The following is a 24614-nucleotide window of genomic DNA, read 5'->3' on the forward strand; positions in this document are numbered from 1 at the left end:
AGCCCAAACACAGTTTTATGTGCACACAAACTGAAATAGTAGTTAAAGATGATGTGAAACCAATTTGAAGTCACAGCCAGGGTAAGTGAATCACTGTTACAGAGAAAGGATATGATAATTTTAGAGATGAGCTTTGAATTACAAATGCATTTTAATAAAGATATGAAAGCAGCTTGAAGTTAGATATAAAAATTGAAATGCATATTTTGGAAGGCTTTTTTTTTATAGCAAATATAGGAAAGAAGTGCTGTTTGGATGATCATGAATATTGTTCTGAAACACTGATAAATACATGAACATAATCAAAGAGCAAGTGACATATCTGAGCACTGTATTTAACTGTTGTTCTACGAAACATGACAAAAAAGTACAGCTGCACTTTTAGAATTGGATTTTGGACAAAAATCAGAGGCTTCAGCCTAATGTATCACAAATATCACTAATTCCTTTGCCTTCAATTCCTGATCAAATCCTGCACGAGTCTGAATTTTCTCCAAAGGGTATTCTAGAGACAAATCCACAAAATCACAGAGATTCAAGGGAAGGCATGACATCATTTGATCCATTGATGCTACTGACATATGTCACTCTGTTTTCCAAAGGAAGACTTGGTAATTATGTGGACTGTTTAATAGCCTTATTTTGAAACAGATTTTGAGCAAGGATTCAAATACTGTGTGGTCTGCAGGTAAGAAAACAGGGCTGAATTGGGAAATATCACAGTTACTTCCAGCTCTGATGGAACAGTTTTACTTCTGATGCTGCAAAATGTAGATTTTGTGGAGAATAATGTTACACAAGATGAATAATTCAAATGTGATGGCATACTACAAATCCCCAGAATATAGAAATATGTACCTTATTTGAGCACATTTTGGTAAGTGAACATGAGTGATTTCTGTTGTCCTCTAGCTTAAGTAGGATTAGAAAACATTCTAAATCATCACAGTATCCTCATCTAGACTAATGGTTTTGGGCTTATATTTTGTCCTTATTATGTTTTTGTTGTCTGCTTACCGCACTGGTATTGAACCCTTCTGTTTATTCTACTAAGAAAACTATGCTGTGATTAATTAATGTTAATTCAGTGATCTCTATAGTGTTTAAAGCTGAGGTACATAATGTTTTGAAAATAGCATCACAAGTTAGGGAAAATATTTATGTGTGGTTACAAAAAACCTCTTGAATATGAAAAATGTATTCATTCACAAGAATTATACCTTACTGTCTACTCAGTGGTTCCCTTATAAAACTGATATGCAAAAGTCTTTTTCTGTGGATGCCTGAAAAAAAAAAACCCACAAAAAACCCACTTTTTCTATCCTATTCTACCCTATTCTCAGACTGTGTAAAGTTTCCTTTAATCATAGACATACTCAGGACTTTAACACCCAAACTGAGGACCATTTCTACTCATCCAATTTATGTATAAAGAAAGACTGTCTAACTTCCTAAGTTCCAACAACACAAGGGACTTGGATACAGGCCTTACAATTCATTCTCTGACAGAAGCAGAAATGTTACTTTAAAATGCTATACAACATTAATAATACCACAGTGTAACAACAATAACATTAGAGGAAGAATATAGGAGACAATAGATCTACAGCAAAATGGGAACATGCATTAGGATGATGACTTATAAAGCAGGTACAGGGACATCTGTGAAAAGGTAACATGAGTTAGAAGCTTTCTAGAGCCCAGTAATGGTTATCAGACCGTGATGCAAAAGATGCAGAATAGGAAACATATGCAATTAGTTTTACACAGATTTTTCCCACACTGTGTTAATGCACTGCACATAAGCTCTGGCCCTTGTTTGACACTAGAATGGATGAAAGTCATAACATAGTAGAATTTGAATTCAGATTGGCTATAGTGGACATTTAAGAACTGTCCTTGTTTTGACACAGATGAATGCAAGCACTCATTCAGGTGGTGAATCCCACACTGCCCTGTCAATTCACTTCTGCAGCAGTTTATCATTCTTTTGCTATCCTTTAACTGTCTGACCAAAGGGTGTCTTCTCATTGAAACAGCCCCATGTCTATGGAAATTAAAAACAAAAGCTAGAGAGACAGTCTGTATTGTTTGCTGTGGTCAATCCAGAAGCGCTTGTTTTGTATTTGAGAAGCAATTTGAGCTTCTCTGTCACATTAACCCACTGTTTTTTGTTGGTTTGTTTGTTTTGAGAAAAGTATGGTAGGAGAAACCCACAGGCAGAAATCAAGCCAAACGACAGTGAAGAACTCTGTGCAGGACAAGAAATGATCAGAAATGAAGGATAAAATGTTAATTGGAAGACTATTAATTTTGTATCTGTCCATACAGAAGTTTTATCAGATTCTATCAAAATGTTAATTACTATTCTCTTATCTAGAAAATACACTGTGAAAAATCTTTATAACAATTAATTACTTACTTTCTGGATACTTGTATCCTCAGTAATGTACCTGAGCCTCAGATCAGAGCTCTCTCTCAACAGTTTTATAGTCATAGCATGCCTATTAAGGAGACCTTGTATTTCCAAGCAATCACCTTAGAAGCTTCACTATAAGAAAAGAATGTGCAAGAAGACTTGGTAAGATTAGTGTGCACAAGCAATGCCATGCATTAGGTATGCAGCAGAAGAAACTAAACTTGCAAGAAAAGTGCGAGACAAACAGTAATATTTCAAATCACTTCTCTGTTTACCATGCTTGGATACTCCTTGCATGTCTCACTGATAATAATATACATTGCAGATCTTGAAATTCCACTGGTATGACCTGAGTTTTATGTGAAATGGCAGTGTACAACTGTGACTGCATAACAGGCTATATTATTGATAGCAGATTCTCTATCAAAAACTTTTTCCCCACTATAATAAAAATGTATTTTTTTTAAACATCACTCATATAGTTTCTTTTAAGATTCCAAAACACTAAATATCCAAGTAAGTAGCAAGAAATTCAAGAGCAGAATCTGTTACTTACCTTTCTGCCCTCCACACACTGCTGGAGCTCAGGCTTATCAAGCACAGAGTATTGGCAGCCATGCGGCTGCCACATTATTTCTCTCCAGTCACAGGTTCTGTTGTCAGAGCAGCTGAGGCAAGGGACAATCCACTGCCCTGGAAAACAGCAATGGGGTGTTAGCATCTCCTCTGTATTTTTATGAGGAGTGTTACTATGGAGCAAGTGAGGCATTCTCAAGCACTTTGTGACAACAATTTTCCATGTATTAAAGAGACTCTCTCCTCTGCATTTCTTAGAATGTAGAAAGCACGGGAGGTTTTGCTCTCTCAGAAAGAACTGTGAATGCTCAAAATTGACAGTAGCTTTTGGGTTCATTTCTCAGTTCAGTTTGCTTTTCTTGCAAACTGAAGCTTGTCCTTTCCCCACAGAAGGGACAAAATAAAGTCAAAGGGGTTAAAGAGGCAGAATGGGAAAAGGAAAATATTTACAGTTCTGAAACATCAAAAGGAAAGATTTGTTCTCATCTATCAACATTCATTCTCATCACCCTACTGAAGAGGAAAACAGACCCTTCAGCCAGTCTATTGTGATAGGTCAAGAGGAAATGGTTTCAAACTAAAAGAAGGGACATTTAGACAGGGTATAAGAAAAAATGTTTTTTACAATAAGTGTGGTGAGAGAGGTGATGGAAGCCCCATCCTTGGGCACAGTCACAATCAGGCTGGACTAGGCTCTGAGCAAGATCTAGCTGCCGATGTCCCCATTCACTGAAGGGAAGCTGTACTAGAGGGCCTTTAAGGAACCCTTCCAACTTAACAACTCTATGATTCGATTCTATGATTTTCATCTAAAAGTTGAATAGTTGATCAAAGCCTCTGGGTAGAAAAGTAAAGCAAATGAGAGGATGGCTTTCCCTCATCAATACCAATTTCTTAATTTTGTGAGAATTCAGAAAACCATACACATGCATTTCAAATGGTTAAAGTCAGATGAATAATTTTCATGACTGACCTCCATTTTCAAACATTATTTTGCAGTTAAGGAGTGCAAAATGGAATTGTCAAAAGTCAGTGAGTTTCAGGCATCTGTTTTGAAAGGCTGAATAATTTACTTAGGTTGGGTCTCTAAAGCTGTTTAATTCCAAAATCCTACTGGAAGTCAGAGGGATTTTGCTTCTGAATGAAGATAGAAAACTTCTGAGTTGTCATTATATTCATATCCACTGCTTTCTCTAGTCCATCCAATTGTAATGTCCTGACAAAAGCTCTCAGTGTGCATGTAGCTATGCCGGCAAAACCTGCTTTTGCCTGATTAAAGAAAAAAGCAGATGCATCCAGATTCTTCTGTCAAAGCTACCAAGCCTTCTTAGCATGCTCTGTTTTCTCCTTGCAGCCCAGCAAATGTTTCCAGCAGCAAACTCCTGCAGAGCAGGCCTGCAGTCATTCCTACTGGACAGCAGCACCAGCCTGGCAGGCTTCTTGATGTTTGTTATACTGCTGCTACACAAGAAGCATCAACACAACACAAGGCCACTGTTTATCAGCACTTATCAGGCCAGGACAGAGTGGGAGGCTGAGAGAACCAAGCTTGGAGAATGCCAGAGGCCCTGGGCTGTCAGCTGCTACCTCAGGAGCAAGGCCATCTCCATGAGTCAACACATGCTTGAATTGCAGGAAAGTCCTAAGTAAATGTTTTGGCAAGTAGCAGATAAAAGAGTCCTCTTAAATAAAACTATCAAGAATTGTTTGTATGGGAACCTGAACTTACACATCTGAGGGCAGAAAGTATCCCACAGTGCTACGGCTGCACAGCTCCAACTGCTGCTCAGCCTGTCCTGCAGCCACTTATGCTCTGTGCAGAATGCACCCACTGCCAACTATACCTGCAGGTGACGCAGTGCATATGATGGCAGTCTGGAATTAAATGAAAGCCTGAACACTGCCATTGTCATGCATCAGCACATCTAACCTAGCTCCTGCAGGCAGCCATGGGGCATGCAACCTGCTGGAAGGAGGAATGGCTCTGGGCCATGGTGCAAAAGCACAGAGGTAGAGCTGCTCAGCACTCTTCACACAGTGCAGTTTTCAGTTTGTGTTCTTTCTGTCCTAATCACTGAGCTGTCAGTCCTCAAGGACAACATTCCCCACATTCGATAACAGAGGACTACTTAAAGTTCAACATTCATTAGGATAAAAAAGTATTGTAGTTCCAAACAGGTAAGTTATCTGGGAGATGAGAGACCTGGCTGTTGGTCTCTGAGATCTTACACAATTTTTGCCTAGGGACTAAAGTAAATCTTTACCAAAGCTACAAAATGATGACCCAAGTTCTGGAGTAGGGTGTGCTCTCCCACCATGACAAAGATTTCTATGTCCAGTGGTGGATCATGCTCTCTCAGCACTCCCCCTGTGCCCTATCTGCAGTCTGTGGTGAAATGCCCATTCCCAGCTTCACAGCAGTCATATGGACAAAGTGCGAAGTACCAGGTCTCAGCACAGTAGAAGGTGCCATGTAAATGCCTTGTATCATGTTATACTTCCTGAGTAGCAAAGTAGGGGAAGGAATGAATGGTTGGTTTGAGGTCTGGAATCAGAAACTACCACTGCTGTCCAGTTCTTCAAAACTGATCTCAAAGTGGTTTTGAGCAGTGGTTTATACTTAAAAATACATATGAAAACTGGCAGTTTTTCCCAATCTAGTTTTTCTTTCAAACCAGTTTCATAAAAGTTTTGGCAACAGCTATGTCTAAGATCCCACATTTTATGGTACAGTCTGCTTAACTTTGTATACGTTTACGAGCTGTTCTGGTTTTAGGTAATAAACTAGAAAAGTAGAACTATATAAAATGAATATTAAGGAACTGCAACATCGAAATAATAATAAAAGTTCAAATTTTGGCAACTGAAATTGATAAGATACCTTTTGAAAAGCTTATTTAACTTATGTTCAGTAATTAAGGATAGTAAGAAAAAACATGAGATATTTTTGGTATATACTAAAAACAAGTGGCAAAAAGCAATGGCATGTGATGGCACATGTTTATAGGAAGCACTGACATTTTGTGCTAGCAGATGCAGTTGCTGCACTTACACAGATTTTTAATGTTAGGTAAATATATGTATTTTAAATCTAATTATTATAAAATTTTCCCATTGTGGCTTCGCAACAGCTAGTTACTGCATTCCTAACCTTCACAAATGAGATTTTACAAAATCATAAATCTTATATATAGAAACAGAAAAGAAGTAACAGTAAAAACTGCAGTGAATCAATATTGGTTTGGAAGATAAGTCTATTTTATATTCAGACTCTGAGGTGGTTTGTTTCTGTAAGGGAGCAGTACACAAGATAGCTTTCAGAATAACTTCAATTATTCTGTTTTATGCTGCTTCAGCTAAGAGTCAGCACCGGTTCTATTGGGCGGCCTTTCAGTATCTAAGTGGAGGCTGTAAGAAAGAAGGCAGACTTTACAACAGATTTTAGCAGAGTCTGTTGTGATAGGACAAAGGGAAATGATTTCAAACTAAAAGAGGGAAATTTTACATCAGATATAAGAAAAAAAAGTTGTATTACAATAGCAAGGGTAGTGAAGCACTGGAACAAGTTGCCCAAAGAGGTGGTGGATACCCAGTACCTGGAGACCCTCAAGATCAGGCTGGATGGGGCTCTCAGTGCTCTGATATAACTGTGGATGTCCCTGTTCATTGCAGGGGAGTTGCACCAGATATCTTTAAGGGTCCCTTCTAACTCAAATAAATATGATTCTAGAAATCTGTGATTTTATGTGTAAGAAGAATGTTCACTGTTAGGAAAGGGATATTGCTTACTTATAAATGCTGAGTGGTATAGCACAAAAGCGGTGCTTTCCAGTTCCAGTTTAAATCTGTGACATGCATTAAAACTTTACTGTCACTTCTTCCTGGAAATGATATATCCCAGTTCTAGGCTCATTAGACATCTCTTGGCAGTGTTTTACTTTATAAGCCAAAACGATTCCTCCCTTTTTAAAAGACTTATCCATTGAGACTAGATCTCCTGAGTAGTTTCCATTTTTAACGTATATTCTATTTGCAACAAGTCTTTAAATATATTTTATATTCAGCTCCACTTAGCTAGGCAAGGTATTCAAAAGAAGCAGATTATATATATCACAAGAAACAGTCTGTTTGCCCCAAAAGGGCTCTTCTGTCAATTTTATTTGGGCTTTCTAATCAGGATTTTTGCATTCCAATATAGCAATATAGTCTGTGTTGTGTTTGTTTATGACTCATCACTTGCTGTGTGATTAGAACATTCTGCCAGGTACAGTGATGTCTACTTTGTGTATTCTGTTCATTTAATATTGAAAAAAAAAATGTATTTCCATATTTTTTCATATCATCTGATGTATTCAGGCATATCATGCATTCCTGCTACTGTGCAATGATTGTTCATAGTCTGAGTCTGTGCAAGTTCACTGCTATGAGAAGCTGCTCCTATCTATGAGAAGGAAAAAAAAGTGCATTTGTGTAGTGGAGATACAGGAATTCGGGTTTATTTTTCATTTATCTAATAAAGAATTGAAAAAATTCTTTGTCTAATCCAAAAAATTGCCTAATCCAAAAGCAGCTTAAACTGAACATAGGACTGCATACTCCAGTAGTCCTGTGGATTTCTCATATTTGTTAACGCACATTTGTGTAAGTCTTCATGCATCCATGACCTAAAGATGAATATCTGTCTGCCATTCTGCTCTGATGTGGGTTCTCACTGATCCAAAGGGATACCTCAATCATATTGGTTATTGAATAGTTATTATTTTAACAAAAGGCACTTCAGTCACATTTGTCCATGTTGATATTTAAGGTACTGATACATGTAAAAGCCCACCTTAACTCTGAAATTGTTAATTTTTTTTTTTTGTTTTCAGTATAGAATATAAAATTAAAGTGGGTCCAAATGTTTTATTATTTCACAAAAGGTTTTTTTATTTTATTTTTTATTTTTAATTAGATACTCCCTTTCATTTAGAATAAAACCCTGTTTTATTTTTAAATGTTTCTGATGGAAATAGTTCAGTGCATTTCACAGGCTACCTGACAATAACACAAGTAGTGGTAGATTGCTGATAATGTGTTCCCTAAACTAGAAGTTGTCACAAACTAATTAATCTCATTCTAAAAATCCACAACAATTACAAATGATTAGTTATAACTCTTGTGTGTAGTTTGGTGCACGTGCAAAGAGAATAAGAAACACCTCTTTCAACATCTGTTTTGGTGAAGTGCATGAGTTAAGAAGACTAAGCACAAACCTTTTGCATCCCCAGCTTCACAGGTCTTCAGCACTGTCTGTGAAATTGCAGAGAGGTATTCATGAGACAGAGGCTGCAAGCCACAGGACTCCTCTGGATGAATCTGAGAACCACAGTCCTGCATAAAAAATGAAAAGAGTGAAAATGACTGAGCTGCAACTAACCACATGGCTTTGAAATCCTCTGTAATGACACATAAGGAACAGCAGTATTTGGGGTTTGTTTTGCTGTTCCATTCACACTTAGCTCTCTAATGCATTTCTTAACACAAAATTTAGAATTCTTTTTTCCATTCAAACAGTGGTTTAGTAATAATCTCAATCCATAATCAGTGTACAAGACAATACATTTGCTAAAGATAAAATAAAATGCATATTCAAGTAAGTCATTTCATTTCTATCAAGCAATCTACTTATTTGCCCACAGCAATTTTGTCTGCATATCTGTGTACAAAAATCTGGAACATACTTAAGGAGATACAGGTGAATAAAGAAATAAAAATCCATAAAAAGAGAGAGAGAGAGAGAGAGAGAAAGAAAGAAAGAAAGAAAGAAAGAAAGAAAGAAAGAAAGAAAGAAAGAAAGAAAGAAAGAAAGAAAGAAAGAAAGAAAGAAAGAAAGAAAGAACGATGTTTGAGCTAACAGAAATGTTACAAAAACTAGCTACAGGTGAAGAAGGGTTTAATATAACTATAAATATAATCTTCTGCCTGGATCTACAGGTGAGATGCATTCCATAGTAAACTTCAGACACTATCATTAGGTTAAAATAAATAATGATCATATAGAATCATAGAACGGTAGAATCATAGAATGGTTTGGGTTGGAAGGGACCTTTAAGAACACCTATTACCAACCCCTGCTATAGGCAGAGACACCTCCCTCTAGGCAATGTTACTCACAGCCCCATCCAGCCTGGCCTTGAATGCCTTCAGGGAGGGGACATCCACAGCCTCACTGGGCAACCTGTTCCAGTGTCTCATCACCCTCGCAGTAAAGAATTTCTTCCTAATATCTAGTGTAAACATACCCTTTTCCAGTTTAAAGCCATTTCTGCTTATCCTGTTGGTACATGCCCTTATAAAAAATCCCTCCCTAGATTCCCTGTAGGCCCCCTTTTAGGTACTGGAAGGCTGCTATAAGATACCCCCAGAGCCTTCCCTTCTCCAGGCTGAACAGCTCAAACTCTCAGCCCGTCCTTGTAGGAGAGTTTCTCCAGCCCTCTGATGATCTTTGTGGTCCTCCTCTGGACCTGCTCTAACAGCTCAATGTTCATCTTGTGTTGGAAGCGCCAAAATTGTATACAGTACTCTAGGTGGGATCTCATGAGAACGGAGTAGAGAGGCAGAATCACCTCCTTCTTCCTGCTGGCCCCACTTCTCTTGATGCTATCCAGGACATGGCTGGCCTTCTGGGCTGCAAGCGCACACTGCCAGCTCATGTTGAGTCTTTCATCAACTGACACCTCCAAATGCTTCTCCTCAGGGCTGCTCTCAAGCCATTCTCTGCCCAACCCCTTACTGTGCTTGGGACTGCCCCAGTTCAGATGTCCATGTAACCTACAAAGATGTTAAATAGCACCCGTGCCAGCACCAATCCCTGAGGAACGCCATTCATCATTGATTTCTATGGGGACACTGAGCCATACCAGTTCAAATTAGAGTTCACTTAGACACAGAATAAACACAGAAATACTTCATCTATTATTGGTGTTTCAAAAGCTTGAATATGATTCTATTCAGAAGATACTGGAGGTGCCAACTGCTCCCAAAAATTTCAAAGGAACAATTGAAGAGATTTGTGATTCCTGACACAAAGTTTTAGTGTATGTGAGTTCTTACATTTTAAATAGTACCTTACATCACTTTTGTGCTTTACAAGCCATAACCTTCAAGCATTTACCGATGATATAAATAACATCTCAGCACTTGTGACATGGGGCAGTTATTTTAGTAACTTTAGACAGCTACAGTATATATGGTTGCACAAATCACCAATTACAGCTTTCCTTTACTTTTTCTGAAGAGAAATAACAGTGATGTTTTGGATGCTTACTTTAGGACTGAATTAATCATATCCTAACAATGCCTTTCCCTCTTAAGTGTAAAAAGAGTTTAGAATGACCCAGAGGTATATATCATCTAGTTATTTCAGATGAATCTCACTTAAAATTACATTGTAAAGATACCTCTCCTCCATATTGCAAAGCCCAGTTTTTAAATACTGTATGAAAAATGAAGACACGGCCCTTTCTGGCTGAAACTGAATATTAGTAATGTTAACATTCAATAATTCAAGACTTGCTTTGCAAAGGAATTCCATATGCTTATTACTTCTAATTATTTGCAAAACAAACTACACAAATGGAAACACACTTTTAATGGAATACATTCATTTCAAGAAGCAGTATTCTTGAAACTGAAATCAAGAATAAAATTCAATTTCTTCAAAACAACAACAACAAAAAGATTTAACTATTCTTTTTCTTCATGGAAATATGATGATTACTATTTTTCTTTTCTAAAATAGTATTAAAATGGATAAGACACCTGTCACATACTATCATTCACTGTTTCTGAGAGATGCTAGATCTAGAACACTATTTCTAAATTGGACCAATGGACAAATAACAGTTACATCCTAATATTATCGAGGTGAAATTTGTTGATATTATTAGAGCCCCTTATATTGCTGGAAATATGAATATATCCTGGATTTTAGTAAATACAAATGTGCCTTGATTATTTAATTAAAAAGTAGGCAAAATAGTTGCCTCATATTTAATATAAATTCATTTTATTTCCTGATTAAAATAAAATAGTAAAAAAAATTAAAAAAAAAAAAATCCTCCTATTGATTTCAAAGGGCTTATGTAATATCTGTGTACAAAATGCCAGATAAACAGAAAAATATCTGTGGGTCCTTTTGTATAATTGTCTTTTTTTTTTTTTAATTCTCTGCAATAATGCTCACTAACTAAAGAAAGCTGTTATGAAAAAATGAATGGCACGATGTCTTCTAGCATCAAACTGTGAGCTTGTCTTGGAGCCTCTGGGTCTGGACACCCTGGACAGATATTTGACAGTATTACTTCAACTGACATTAGCGCCAGAAAGCTCCTACTTTGCAGTAAAACAATTTGCACAGGACCTCACAGGGAAGCCCCAGATTCCTGAATGAGCTGCTATTGCTCTCAACACAGCACCATAAAATAATTTGACAGGGATTTTCTTGTTTACACCTCTGCACAGGGTGCGTGTTTAAGCAATCAAAAATTGACTTTAATTGCATTCCTTGGGAGATATCTGTAACAGAAGGTTCACATGGTTCGTTTATTAATAAATAGTAACACTCAATTTGCAAGTCACATTTTATCACTGATTTATGTTGACTTGGTGTGTTTTCAAATCACACAAGCCACAAGTCCTAAAGGACAGTGCTTGTGCTTAATGTGTAATTCTAGGATCACTGAGAGACTGTCAATCCCTGAAAAAGCATTATATCTTTCAGCTTCAGTTTGTAGGATACCAATCCCTTATCATCACTGAGACGCTAAATGTAATGGGCAAAACTAATCTGTGGCAGCCACAGATTCAATGCAGATGCACCACTGCACAGTGCATTAGGGGCTTTGCTAACAGATTTCAGATTTTTTAAAGTTTTCTTGAGGTGCTGCAGTGACATGACATCCTTCTTACCTTGCCCAAAGATGAAACATCTTGTCATCTAATGTTTACAAACGATCACTCACGGCAAAGAAGAGAGCCAGACACATAAACTTAGATGATAGTCCTTGCTGTATCAGCTCTCCCTTCTTTTTCAGATAGCAGACGAAAAGGTCCTGAAATGTCTGGACCAGAATCAACAGAAAACTTCCCCTGTATTACATACTTCAGTGCTTAGCTAGAATTCACTCTTAATGGGACTGGTTTGGTGTTTTGCTAGTAAACTTCCATTTTTACAGAAGATTTGCTGGTAACTAACAAATAAAAGAACAATAAAACCTTTTAATGGACATCTAGAAACCTTTCAATCAACATTAGTTGATACGTAGGGAGCATTTCTGAAGTCCATCTGCTGTATGAAGAGAATTGTTCCTCTCCAGAGCACACTATAATGAATGTGATTCTTCATAATGGATATATGTCTTTATAAAGAAATCACAGAGATTTTTGAGCCTGGTACTATAAAGTGTTCTCAAATAATTTTCTTGGAGCTGTCAGTGCCATATTTCATTTATTTCATTTATTTATAATTTAATGATACTTGAAGAAAAAAGTCTGATTTTACAAAAATCTTGTTTAGCTTAGCATTCAATAATTGATATACACATATATATACATATATATATATATGTGAGAGAGGGAACCATAGCAAAGCTGTTGCTAAATCTCATTCACTGTTTTTTGGCAAAGAAGGGAGATCTGCCAATCCTTGTGCTCTGACTCTGCAGCCTTTGGTCAGCACTGCCCATCAGCACCTCAGCCTGGTCTTGCCTTAGGATGCTGCTGGGGCTGCCACATTGCTTTTGACTCTGTTTACATTTGAAACATGACAGAACAAAGCTTGCTGTGAGAGAGATGATTTTAAATGCTTTTCTGCTGGCCTTTGTAGGCTTGCTGACTTCACTTTATTTGATCTGGTTCTATTTAAACTGATCCAGTTCCTCATGAAACACTTTCATCTCTCCTCTTACTCCATCTTTTTCTACAACTTTACACACAACTAAAACTAGAAGTGATTAAAAATGATGCTATGGAAAGAATTCTAATAAAATTAGTCAAAGGGTGAGCTCATGAAACAGTGAAATTGTATCTTATTGCTAGGGAATAAATTGTGAGCAGATGGATTAGTTCCACTCTAACAACTTTATTAATATGGCAGTAACAAATGAAGGAACAGTTGGCATGTTGACTTCTATTCAGCTGTCTCCCTCTGTCCGGCTGCATTATTCAGTGATAAATGAACCCCCAAAGATTCAGAGATTTGGGCTGGTTCAGATCAGCATCCAGTATTAACTTCATTAAACTGAAACTCCTATGTGCACAAAAAAAGGTCTAGAACACTCTGGCGTGGAGGAAAGCAATCTTCTGAAAAGTTTCAGTTCACTTTCAGCTAGAAAACAGTGACTATTACTTTTCATCAAGCATTAAGACATATATGAAGACATTGCCTACATCAAAAGGAACAGAGAGAGGAGGATTAATGGGATGAACTCACGGGGTAGCAGGTTCATGTACTGCTGCTATATTTTGAAGGAAAGAAATTCCTGCCACTGTGTTTTTTGAGAAACCTAATGTGTTCCATCTGCAAAAATGGCATAATATTTCCCCGTTGGCCCCAAAGGCACTGTCATGAAAAACACATTAAAAGACTATGAGGTGCTCAATTCTGCAGGGATCTGGGAGAGGTCACAAAAGCACTTGAGATAAGAGGTTTGGGCACTCAGAGGGTTGGAACATGCAGTGCACAGACATCAGTAGGGGACTGGGAATTATATAAAAAGCTGAGATACTTGCCATATTGTCAAGGCATGGTGGAAACATCAGAGAAGAATTTGAAAAGCGGACAAAGCACAGCCATAAGTCTAAATTGCTTTCAAGTTCTTACCAGTGCTATTCACATTGTGGCTATTATTACTTTGTCTGAAGAATACAAGTATACTATACATTACAGGATTTTTCTCTTAATCACAAACTTTTGCTCAGGAAGTTATGGGGGGGGAACATTATAACATGCTTTAATCAGTGATGGAAGAGTATCTTTAATATTTGCAAAAGAGCTTTTGAAAACCCCAGTAGGTCCCCATCTACAAAGACAATTGCTTCAAAGTAAATGCAGATTGTATGGACAAATACAAGTCATCTTGATACTGGAGCAGATGCAAAGTGGCTTCCTCTGCACTCAGAAGGCTAACCTCAGAGGAAGCTAAGAAACAGTTTTGAGAACTGAACACTGTTAGTTAAGAGAAAATATTGCAAATTTCATACCCCTGTTTTCTTATGTGTGTAGAATACAACATAATCTTTTCAGTGATGTCAGATAGAGACTGGTTATCTGCCTTCTTCCTCTAAAGTAGCCCAACTTTACATCTGTGGATCTTAGAAAAAAAATATTAACAAAGTCTTCAAAGTTTTTCTCTTAATCTAGTACACTGATGAATTGCAATTCTGAACAGTGCAGAGGTGCAGCAGAATTTGTTGAAGTAAGACAGGTGAATGGGAACTTCAAACTTCCTAAGAATAAAATACTGTAAGCATAACTTCTGGAAAACAGTTTTAACTGTGCCAAAAGACCACTATTTTTTGTTGTTGTTGTTTTTCTCCAGTATATAAAGCTAACAAGTGCACGTTATCTTTTTCAACTGTACTTTCTTAGCTTTCTTAGCAAGTGTGCTTTTTTATAATGCAACTAAATGATATTTTTCATAAGCAGGAACAGTCATGATCACAAGCTTGTACGCTTGATAAACTAAAAACACAAAGCAAGAAAAAAAGGAATGAAAAGAATGCAGTGTTCTCTCCTCCCTTAAAATGAAGATAAAAGAGGAACAGCAGATAAAGAGAGGCATTTTGCTATTTTAGGTTCTACAGGATTTTTATTCTAAAGAGTGAGACTGTGGTTTCAATCTCGACATTTCAGGAGCTCTGTCAGTTTTGGATTCCCACTTAATCTACCTCTTTCCCCTCTCTTTTCCCAACATAAGCTCTGAATATGAACTGATTCAATTTTTTCCAAGTCCCATATCTGCATATGGAGAACAGTTTGAGAAAACCATGTGCTTTGACACTTTGAGAAGTAAATATTATGGATAACCAAGGGAACTGTTAGGTATTTATGGTTTTCTCTCAATAAAGTGCCAATGATCCCTGATGCTTTTCTATGGTAATTAGGTATAAAATCTGCTATATTGTTAGCTGGAAAATCCCACTGTCTTTTGTGCCTATTTTTTAGTAGAATTTTGCTATACCCTTCCACACTAAAGGTATACAGCATTTATGTTTCACATTGCAGAGAAATGTTTAGATATTATGCACAGGAGGCTGTTGGACTCTAGTCCCATCTCCTAGATTTTAGATCAGAACCTTTATATCATGACGAACAAAAGAAATCAGATTGAACAGGCATCACTACATTCATAAACTATGATGAGATGTGAGTGAGTTAAAAAGCACTTTTGTTCATTGCTGAATTCTGAAACCAAATTACTCAGAAACAGCAATACATGTTAGCTAAGGATTCTGTCTAGTGAGTTATGTCTGCTAAAGCTACTGTTAAAGTTGCTTCTTACAGTAAGCAGGGCTTGAGGATTTGAATTCACTGTTTCAGAAAATAGCATTTCAAAAATACTTCTTTTCCACTTTTAGCACACAAAGCCATAGATCTTGCAAGAGCATCTATTGACTATCTATTTAGAGTTTATTTAGAGTATATTGTGGGTCATCCTGGAAGCAGAAATTTAGGATGTTTGGGATTGAGTCACAACTCTGGCTCTCAGTTTCTATATCAGCTTGAGCAGATGACTTGGAGCTCTGACAGCACCCATGTCTGGAACGTATCTTCTCAAAACCCTCACTCAACTGACACCAGTCTCCTAAGTGCATATGTTTCTTTAGCTGGACATAGTAAAAATCAGCCACAGCTCTACAGAGTTATGCTACTCAACTCTGTTAGCTTCAACAGAGTTCAAAAATCTCTTTGCTGATGGTACTTATCTGATAGATATTCTCAGGACATGTCACTAGAACTGTGTCTTACGCAAAGCATTACTTTCCTTTCATATTACAGTTAGAACAGTGCCATGTGACACAGGAAGCATAGTTTAGAGTCTCTCTTTTAGCTGATTTGTTGCAGAGATTTCCATTCCATCTCTCAGTGCCTTCCTACAGTCAATGGACTATAAGCTGCTCTGAGCAGTGCAGTCTTTCAGGCTCTCCCAAGGAAGCTGTTTGCATTCGCTTTGTACATATAATTAAATAATGACTTGTAAAGAGTCTTGAATCAAATCCACCCACAGACTAGATGTGTGTAAAGAACGTAGGGTGAAACTGGATGGCAGGAGCAACCAAGTTCTCTGTTATCTTAAGCTGAGAGTGGGTACTCAACTCCCTGAGAGAGCACGTAGCTGTATGAAGTGGAGGAAAGACTCTCCTGTGTCCAAAAGTGGACGTACAACTTCCAAAGAAAGGCATACTTAAGATACATTCCTTTTCCATATTATTTTCTTCTGGGCAATACATCTGAATCCATAATCACTATGCTTGTTCTTGTAGATCTTATTTTTACAAGCCTATGTGTTCTATTTCAAAACTAAGAAACGATTGTATCCAGACATATTCACTGTTGTTGTTTTCTCCTTCAGTTGTATCATTTGTTCTACTAAAAACTGTTAAACATTTCTCTACAATTTTTACTTTACTAATGCTCCCTATACGACACATTAAGGAACCTGGTTACACCGCCTAGACATCTGATGTTTCACTAGGCCTCAGCATGCTTCAGTGTCTCTCTTCCCAACAGATTCCCCTGGTTCTCCTGGAACATTCCCTGGACGTGAAAAAGGTGTGTAATTCTGATACTTTCAGCCATGTATTAATGATACATAAGAAGCTGGTGACTGCCAAACAGGATGCAAAACTTCTGCACGTCCAGTGCAACAGCAGAACTGATTACTGTAACTTGAAATACACATCAGAGCCATGCATGGTCTGGGGAACACTGAGGAAGCCAGTAACAGGCTCAGAAACACCAAGTGAAAGACTTCTGAATCTGTTTTCACAGACGGTGCCAAAACCCCATGAGTTCCTGCCTTTCATGTAAAGACAAAGTCTGCATATGTGTGGAGGCTTGACTCTAATGGAAAGCACACTTGCATCTGGGAGACAACAAGAGGTATTTCCCCCACATGCCTACAGCCTGTGCTGATGCACATGTTCTAACAGCCCAAGCACATGGCCAGTTCAGTGCAGCCATGTGCTTTGATGTCGACTGTCTTTTCTGGTATCACAGAAGAGCACAGAGGCCCAGCTCCAGGCAGCAGATATTCAAGTTGAGTTCCAAGAGCAGAATACCCTCCACTTAAAAATCAATATCCCCAGTGAAAGGACCAACCGTTGGTCTCCAGCACTAATGATTTACCTGCTTAATATCTATTTTGTGCTGAAAAATATCACCAAGGTACATAGGCAGAGGGACAGCTAAGAGTGCCATAGGTCCAGACCTGAGCCTAGCAACATCCATTTGGTGGAAGGCCACCTGAAGGGTGCCAAGGAGCAAAGGGGCATGTGAAGCTGAGGTGCACTTACTGCAATGCCCCCATCCATAGCAGGGTGATTCTTAGCACCTTATGCTTTCCTAGCTGCTCAGACAGAGGTAAGCCATAGTGACTGGCAGCCCTGCAAACAGCAGCCTGACTGATAGAACACACACCTCTCACAGTGTCTATATCAAAAAAAAAAAAAGCTTTTATGGCCAAATATCAGATCCTTTTCTTACTAAGGTATTAAACTGCTTTTTAGGTGAGACTGGCAACTGATGCAAAGATTTTGAGAGGGTACATTTTTTGAAGGAGTATTTGTGTGAATCATTCTGTGACAAATAAATATATTAAAATCTATTACTGATGCATTTTTAGAGCCTTGTTGCATAAAGAAAGATGAAGGTCAAAACTAAGAATGTGTAAATAACACCAGAGAAAATCTGTTCAAATATGCTGGATAAATGAACAATACTTGGCCTCCATTCCACACTATATATAACTCAAACTATTTATATTTAAAAGGTGCTCTATAAGCCTACATTAATTCAGAACGGAAAACTGTTACTTTTACTCTGAATGTATGAAAGAGTGAGAGAATGTATAGATTTAGGAAGTTCTTTTTTCCCCCCTTTTTTTCCTAGAGTTAAAAGCTTCAGTAAAAATACAGTACTATAAAGGACATCTAACAGTTATTTTCATTCAAGACTAAAATTTCTTGGTCAATGCACACAATATAGTCTGCACCAAAACTGAATGGGTAAGAGTATTTACAGACAGTATCTGGTTATCATTTTTACTTCCCTTTTACTCCACGCTGAAAAGCATGAAGGAAGGACCGATTTGCCTTTAAAAATCGATTCATATTTCATTGAAAAGAATCTCTGAGTTAGAATATTATCCTTGCTGTCTAATAGCTACGTCCTACACTAAATTTTACATATCCCCAGATACTTATTTAACATACACAGCTGGGAGACAGGAGTAAGACAGGCAAGTCTGTTTTCCTAGAACACCTACAAATCTGTCCATGTAAGTAATTTATTTTCTAAACTATAATGGGGTCAAAACTGACCCTAATTAATTCACAGCGCACTTGCTGCTATCATCACAGAAGTGAATTTCATGGATTGTTATTAATTGTGATCTTTACAAAAGATACTGATTAAAGATTTGCCTTCTGGTGAACAGCAGACTGAAAGTGCAGCCTCCTTACAGCCTGATGGCTTACCGAACAGCAGACTGCATGCAGGTAGCTTTCACACATGGACAGAAACAGATTGCATGCAGTTAGTGCCAAACAAGCAGATTGAAGTTAGAGCACTCCCTGCTCCCTGCAGCAGCCTGCTCACAGTAATTTACTTCTGCATGTCCTTTTCATTCAAAGTAATCAAGCAGCCAGTAGTTGAACAAGGTCCTTCTTCACAAAAAAACTACTAATTACTTCTGAGAACTGAAAGGTACTTGGTGACAATGTTTATTCTACTGCACAAGGCGTGAGAGGGTGGCTGAGCTGAAGCTTTGCTTTGCTCGGTACAGATATCACCACAGTAACAGAATATGGTTAAAGTAGGAAAAAACGTAACAGTCAAAATTTAAGGCTCCCTCAACAGTGATATTAGGGCAGTTAACTGTGGTTCATTAATCACCTAATTTCCCCTGTTATACACAAATAGTTCATGTAGCAATTCACTCTCCCCAGCAGACAGACATCTCATAGATTGCAGTGATTCACTTCAGGCCTGAGGAGGAAAGATGAGGCCAGAGCAGAACTGCAAATGTCACTGAATCAAAGTGGCTCAGGTTGCTCACCCCAAACATCAGAAACATGTTAGGTACTGGGTTTTTTTTGCAAAGACAGAGGCTACACTTGCTTTCAGGCAGTGTTCCAGGGCCAGGCTGTGACCCCCTCTACAAAAGCCAAGATTCAGCACTTCAAAGAAATTCCTCTGTAAAGAGCTAAGCACTTCTACACCTTTCATATGAATTTTTAATCAGCCTATGAGAAGAATTGTGTTTAACTTTCTTGTATCCACTCATAAAATAAATTGGTGTAAATTCAAGTTTTTTTTTTTAGTAAAGGAGGCATGGACGCCTTCACTTCCAATACTAAGCCCTCTCACACTATAACTTAGATTGATTTCCTAACTAGTAGGATTATTTGATTACAAGCAATACCCCCTGAGCAGCACCAGTGCTATGAGCTGAATATTACCCTATTGTTTAAATATTTTTGCCTGGATAGATAAACAGTTTGTAGGAAGACAGTTCTTGATCTGTCCACACTCCAGGTTGATAACAGCTATGTTTCGTGTTCCTATTCTTCCTCACTAAGATACTGGACATCTTGAAACAGGAATCTTGTGCAGTGTTTGCATAGTAATAATTCAGCAAAACCCCCACAAATTCTGAACCAAACAGGCAGCCTAGGTTTCCTCTGTAATAAGTTCTTCTACATGGAAAAAGGATGCCAGAAATTACTGTGGATGTGGAGACCATAACCTTTGGCTATTGCAGAAAACAGACTAGTATGTACTGCTAGCAAAATGATATACCATAACATACAATACACTATATATTCAATACGTTAAAATAATTTAACAAAGGTTAAATTAATTATTACTGCAAGAATGCTGTCTTGCTTTTACTTTTCTCAAATTCCATTGCTCTATAGCCTTTTTACAGCCTTTTTATCATTTGACAACAGTTATATAAGAAACTGCATAAACGTTGCAGTCTTTTTGATGGAAATGCACAGATGTGGAGTGGCCTTGATGTGCCAGTTCTACCATAATGATCTTTACCCTTCAGCTGCTAATACCCTTCACCTAATAAAAACAGCAGTTCTGCATGACTAAGTCAGGGGAGTATACTTCTAGGGAAGTAACCAAGTTTGATAATTTTTTGTTTTGTTTCAGCTGTTTTCTGTTCATACTATTAACACGAGTGAGCTTGAGGGAAGGTCAGAACTGGGGAAGAGAATGGAAAAGGATTTGGGTTAAAGGAAAGGAAAATGATTTTCTTATGCTCTTTAGATGTTCCATCATGTTATGACAATTGAATAAAAAATACATAATAGCTTGCAGTTGCTAGAAATATTTTGAAATACTTTGAAATACCTTTATTTTGAAGTATTAAACCTAACCTCTACTGTTTGGAAAGCATTACACAGGAGGAAACAACATCTGCTGTTCTGGGGTATTGCTTTACTACCTTCACATAGAGTGCACTAAAAGAAAAAGAAACAACAACAACAAATACATAGCAGATAAAATCTAATCTGCAGTTTTGCAATGCAAAATGTTTGTGCAATGACTGATCTTAATAGACCACCACACATTTAATCACCTGAAGCAATTAAATAATCTCCTTTTAAGCTTAGAGTTCAGCATCTAATACACTGTGGAAAGACAAGATAGGTAGATTCATCAAAATGACCTCAATACATCCGTGAAAATTCAAACACACTCAGACTCTAAATGGCCTTCACATTGCCCGGGTAAATGCCTTGAGTATGCACTCTACTTATACCAAGAGGTATAAACTTCTTTGCTGTATCAGAATGCCAAAGCAATGCTTCATTTTTATAAGACATGGATTTAATATAAGGTGTTTCCTGTTAACCAAAAAATCTGTCTCAGTCCTTTTCTGCCTTTCTCCAGTAACTGACTGAAGTTGCAAAGCTATCTCTGACTTAAAGACAAGTGAAGGAGCTGCCGTTACTTATAACTGCTGCTGGTCCACTGGTTGTGTGCTTGTTGAGAACCACATTTTACAAGAATCAGGACATTTCCCAAGCTATTTTTCTGACTTCTTACCAACCTCAGTGGCAGCAGTTGAAGTGCACAAAGCCAATGAGTACCCCTCCAGAGCAAATATACAGTTCTGAAAGTAATCTTTACCTTTTCGCAATTCTTAAGACTAAATGCCTCAAACTCAGGAGATAATGCATGGTGCATGTTTCTCGAACACTCAGTTTGTAACCTGCCTGCTAGAGCACACATACGTAAGTTTCAACAAGGAAATTCTTCTGATCTCCTTGTCATTTCTTTCTGAAGTGCCTTATCTGAAGTTTTCATCAGAAAGACAGTAATGGTAGAAAAATGCAATGTCAAAGTGTAGCTTACCATCAGAAAAACTGACAAACAGAGAGAAAGCATACTGATCATAGCTTCATGGTGATTTTACCTGGAAAAGCCTGCTGCCTTCAACACCCACATGTGTAGTCTTTGAAGAATCTGTCTGACCACATGTTTTTTTTCCCTCCATATGTGTGAACTAACAGCAGAGATCTATTTGTGCGATGTAGTGCTCTGGAACACTGTGGTAATCTCATGAGAATTTCTGGCTTACAAAGCAAGAAACTGGTTACCTTGAGGTTGTGGAATGTTCATCTGTTTTATATGCCACAGTTGTAACACTATTCATATTTTGTAGATTATATTAGTTACCTCAGATGTCAAATGGTAGAATTTCAAAATGAAAAGGAACTTCTAATCATTATTACACTAATGTATACAACTTTGAAACTTTCACGTCATAATGAATTTCCACAGCCACATCTAATTTGTTTTATACCTCCCTAAAACGTATATTTTCCTCAATACGGTTCAAAAAGTCACAGAATCATGAGATCATTCAGGCTGGAAAAGATCTCAAGTGGTCTCCAGTCTAACTTCTTACTGCACGCAGCTCAGTTATTAGATCAGACCTGAATGATAGGTTGCTTTGTTTAATTTGGTGTAGAAAAGCACAAGGATGGAGTCTGCAGCCTGCTCTGCCACTTGGCCATCCTTATAACAAGATATGTTCCCTTACATATTAACAGATAGAAAGTCCCCACATTCTATTTGTTACTTGTATTTTAACTCTTATTTAGATCATTTGCAGCTTTAACTAAACAAGAAGCTGCAACTCAGCTTTTACTCAGTTTACAGTTAATTATGGTCATTAGTCACAGTCCTGGTATATAAAGACAAGATATTTTTAGCAATGCAGAACTCAAAATATATGTTCATTAATACAAGTCTCTGCTTCATGTGAGGAATGGGCATGATGCAATGGACATTGCAGAACAACCTTTACAAATACTCCACAGAATTTTCTGATTTGTATAGTATGACCCTAAATGTGACTTACTAAAGACTAGCAATAATGTTCCTATTGACATCTTCATGGTTTAGATTCATATGCTTAGGACTGATCACTCATACTGGAACTTTTCTGGGTTGAAAACAAATGCATAGGGACAACCACTTTCACTCCTGCACTTGCTTGTGTGAGAGGCAGAGAGGCAGCCTGTAGTCATGTAGGAGCCCACTTTCACAGCCAGGAAAAACATCAGGATTGTGAAGCCTCAAGATAATTTGCAAAAATTGTGGAAAGACAGTGTGTAAGTTCAGTGGATGTCTTTTTTTCTCATCACCATCTAAGCTCTACTTCTGTTTTTAAAAGTGACCATGATCCCAGGTCCTCGAGAACTAAATCACAAGAAGAAATATGTTGCCAAATTGACTTAGAAGAGAGCTTTTCTCTGTATTGTCTGGATGATATGGGTTAGGTTTTCCATCTTATTCCCTCAAGGATTGCCTTTCTCCATTCATTTTAAGGGAGACTCCACATTTGTGCTTAAATATCTGAGAGAGATAGTCAGTGCTAGACAGGGATGAATACTTTTATTTCACTTAGGGGATCTTCAAATGCTCTACAGACATGGGAAATTGGCATGGATATAGACATATATGGAAGACAAAAGTGGTCTTAAATTTCTTAACTATAAAATTTTATGGCACAGACTAGCTATTGACACAAGAGTACTGCTTCATCCCTCTCAATTTTTTGCTGGAGAAAAGCTGGTACATTTTGTCATGTACATTTTTTCCCATTATTCATGTTTAAAGGTGTCCCCTAAGTTTCTAGAAAGCAGATGAAGGTATAATTAGTCAAAGGATGGAAAGTAACAACTCCAGAAGTTGATTTGGATCATGCCTCCTGGAGAACCAGACTAGCATCCATTTGCCACATTGGGAACCTAGTGTAACTGTAGCCCTAACACAGATGATTCTAGAAGAGTCAATGAAAATTCAGTGTGCCAATCAAAAGGAATGGAAATAATCCAGGTTCCTACAACTACAGACAGAGTTTTCAAACTACTAAAAATCCAGCACTTGCTCAGCAAGTGGGAGGGTCAGAACCACATGTAAATTTAGATATTTAATGAGCTCTTTCCAGTCTTGCAAGACAGCTACAACTAAGACTCAGATAGACACCATCCATTTTGATCTTTCCAGGAAGAAGACTTCTCCAGGTGGCCCTTACCCCCAGTATTTATCAGTTAAGGAACACTCTTGTAAGAGCTCAGATTGAAAGCATGAGACTTAGCAACTCAGAATAATGAAAAGAAAAAAGTATGTTATTGAAATTCTACATTGTATGTTAATTTGCTGTTCATATAATTCCATAAGAAAATAATAAAAGCAATCACAGCATTTACAGATCAGCTCTTAATTTTCAACTATTTTCAAACAAGTTATAATGTATTTCACAACTGAAAACTGTAAATAGTGACAAAAGTACGTGACTGGAGGGAAGCTTTAAAACTTCATAAGGTGAGAGGTGAACACTACATTTTTATTTCATAGGATCTATGGAAAATTCTTCAGTCTTATCATGAGTGGATTAATTTCTACATTGTTTATTTAAATAAAAAATTGCATTCCTAAGAGATGATAAAACCTTGCATGAAGGTTTTTAACCTCAGGGCATATAAATAAAAGTCTTTTTTAAAATTTAATTTATACTTTCAGATAAAACAATAATGGGAAAAGTGGTTTCATTGTTGAATTTCCTCCATTATCATTCTTCTATTTTCTTTCTCTTCTTTCACTTCCCTTTCCAAAAGAAACCTCTACACAAATCACATTACTTCCATAATTATGTGACCCTGTATTGTTAAAAGTTTTAGGAATTTTCAGTGTGTAAAGAGTTGGATCCAACATAGGTCAAATCCTTTAAGAGCATATGCTCCAATTTTGCTAAAGTGTGTGCATACAGAACATCCAGTATCCTACAGGTTTGTTACCTTCTCAATATCATATTAATCTTCAGGA

The 24614-nt window shown here is 37.4% G+C and overlaps 1 protein-coding gene across 8 annotated transcripts in view; it reads right to left on the bottom strand.

The window, feature by feature from the left end:
* Positions 1-24614, bottom strand: part of CPED1 (cadherin like and PC-esterase domain containing 1) — a 136718-nt gene that overhangs the window by 16225 nt on the left and 95879 nt on the right. For 7 of the 8 annotated variants that reach the window (XR_014938454.1, XM_085526213.1, XM_085526071.1 and 4 more), the window contains 2 exons: positions 8251-8368; positions 2976-3112 (listed from right to left, as the gene is read on the bottom strand). Coding sequence is in view for 7 of the 8 variants with exons in the window: in XM_085526213.1 (XP_085382339.1) it covers positions 2976-3112; positions 8251-8368 (255 nt within the window). In the remaining variant the exon portion in view is untranslated. Of the gene's footprint in view, positions 1-2422; positions 2552-2975; positions 3113-8250; positions 8369-24614 lie in introns of those variants that run through there. The other variant, XM_015853307.3, reaches the window with a different exon arrangement.

Source organism: Coturnix japonica, chromosome 1 (genome assembly GCF_054131305.1).
Source record: "Coturnix japonica strain WE chromosome 1, WE-NBRP24, whole genome shotgun sequence".
Classification (NCBI taxonomy): Eukaryota; Metazoa; Chordata; class Aves; order Galliformes; family Phasianidae; genus Coturnix; species Coturnix japonica.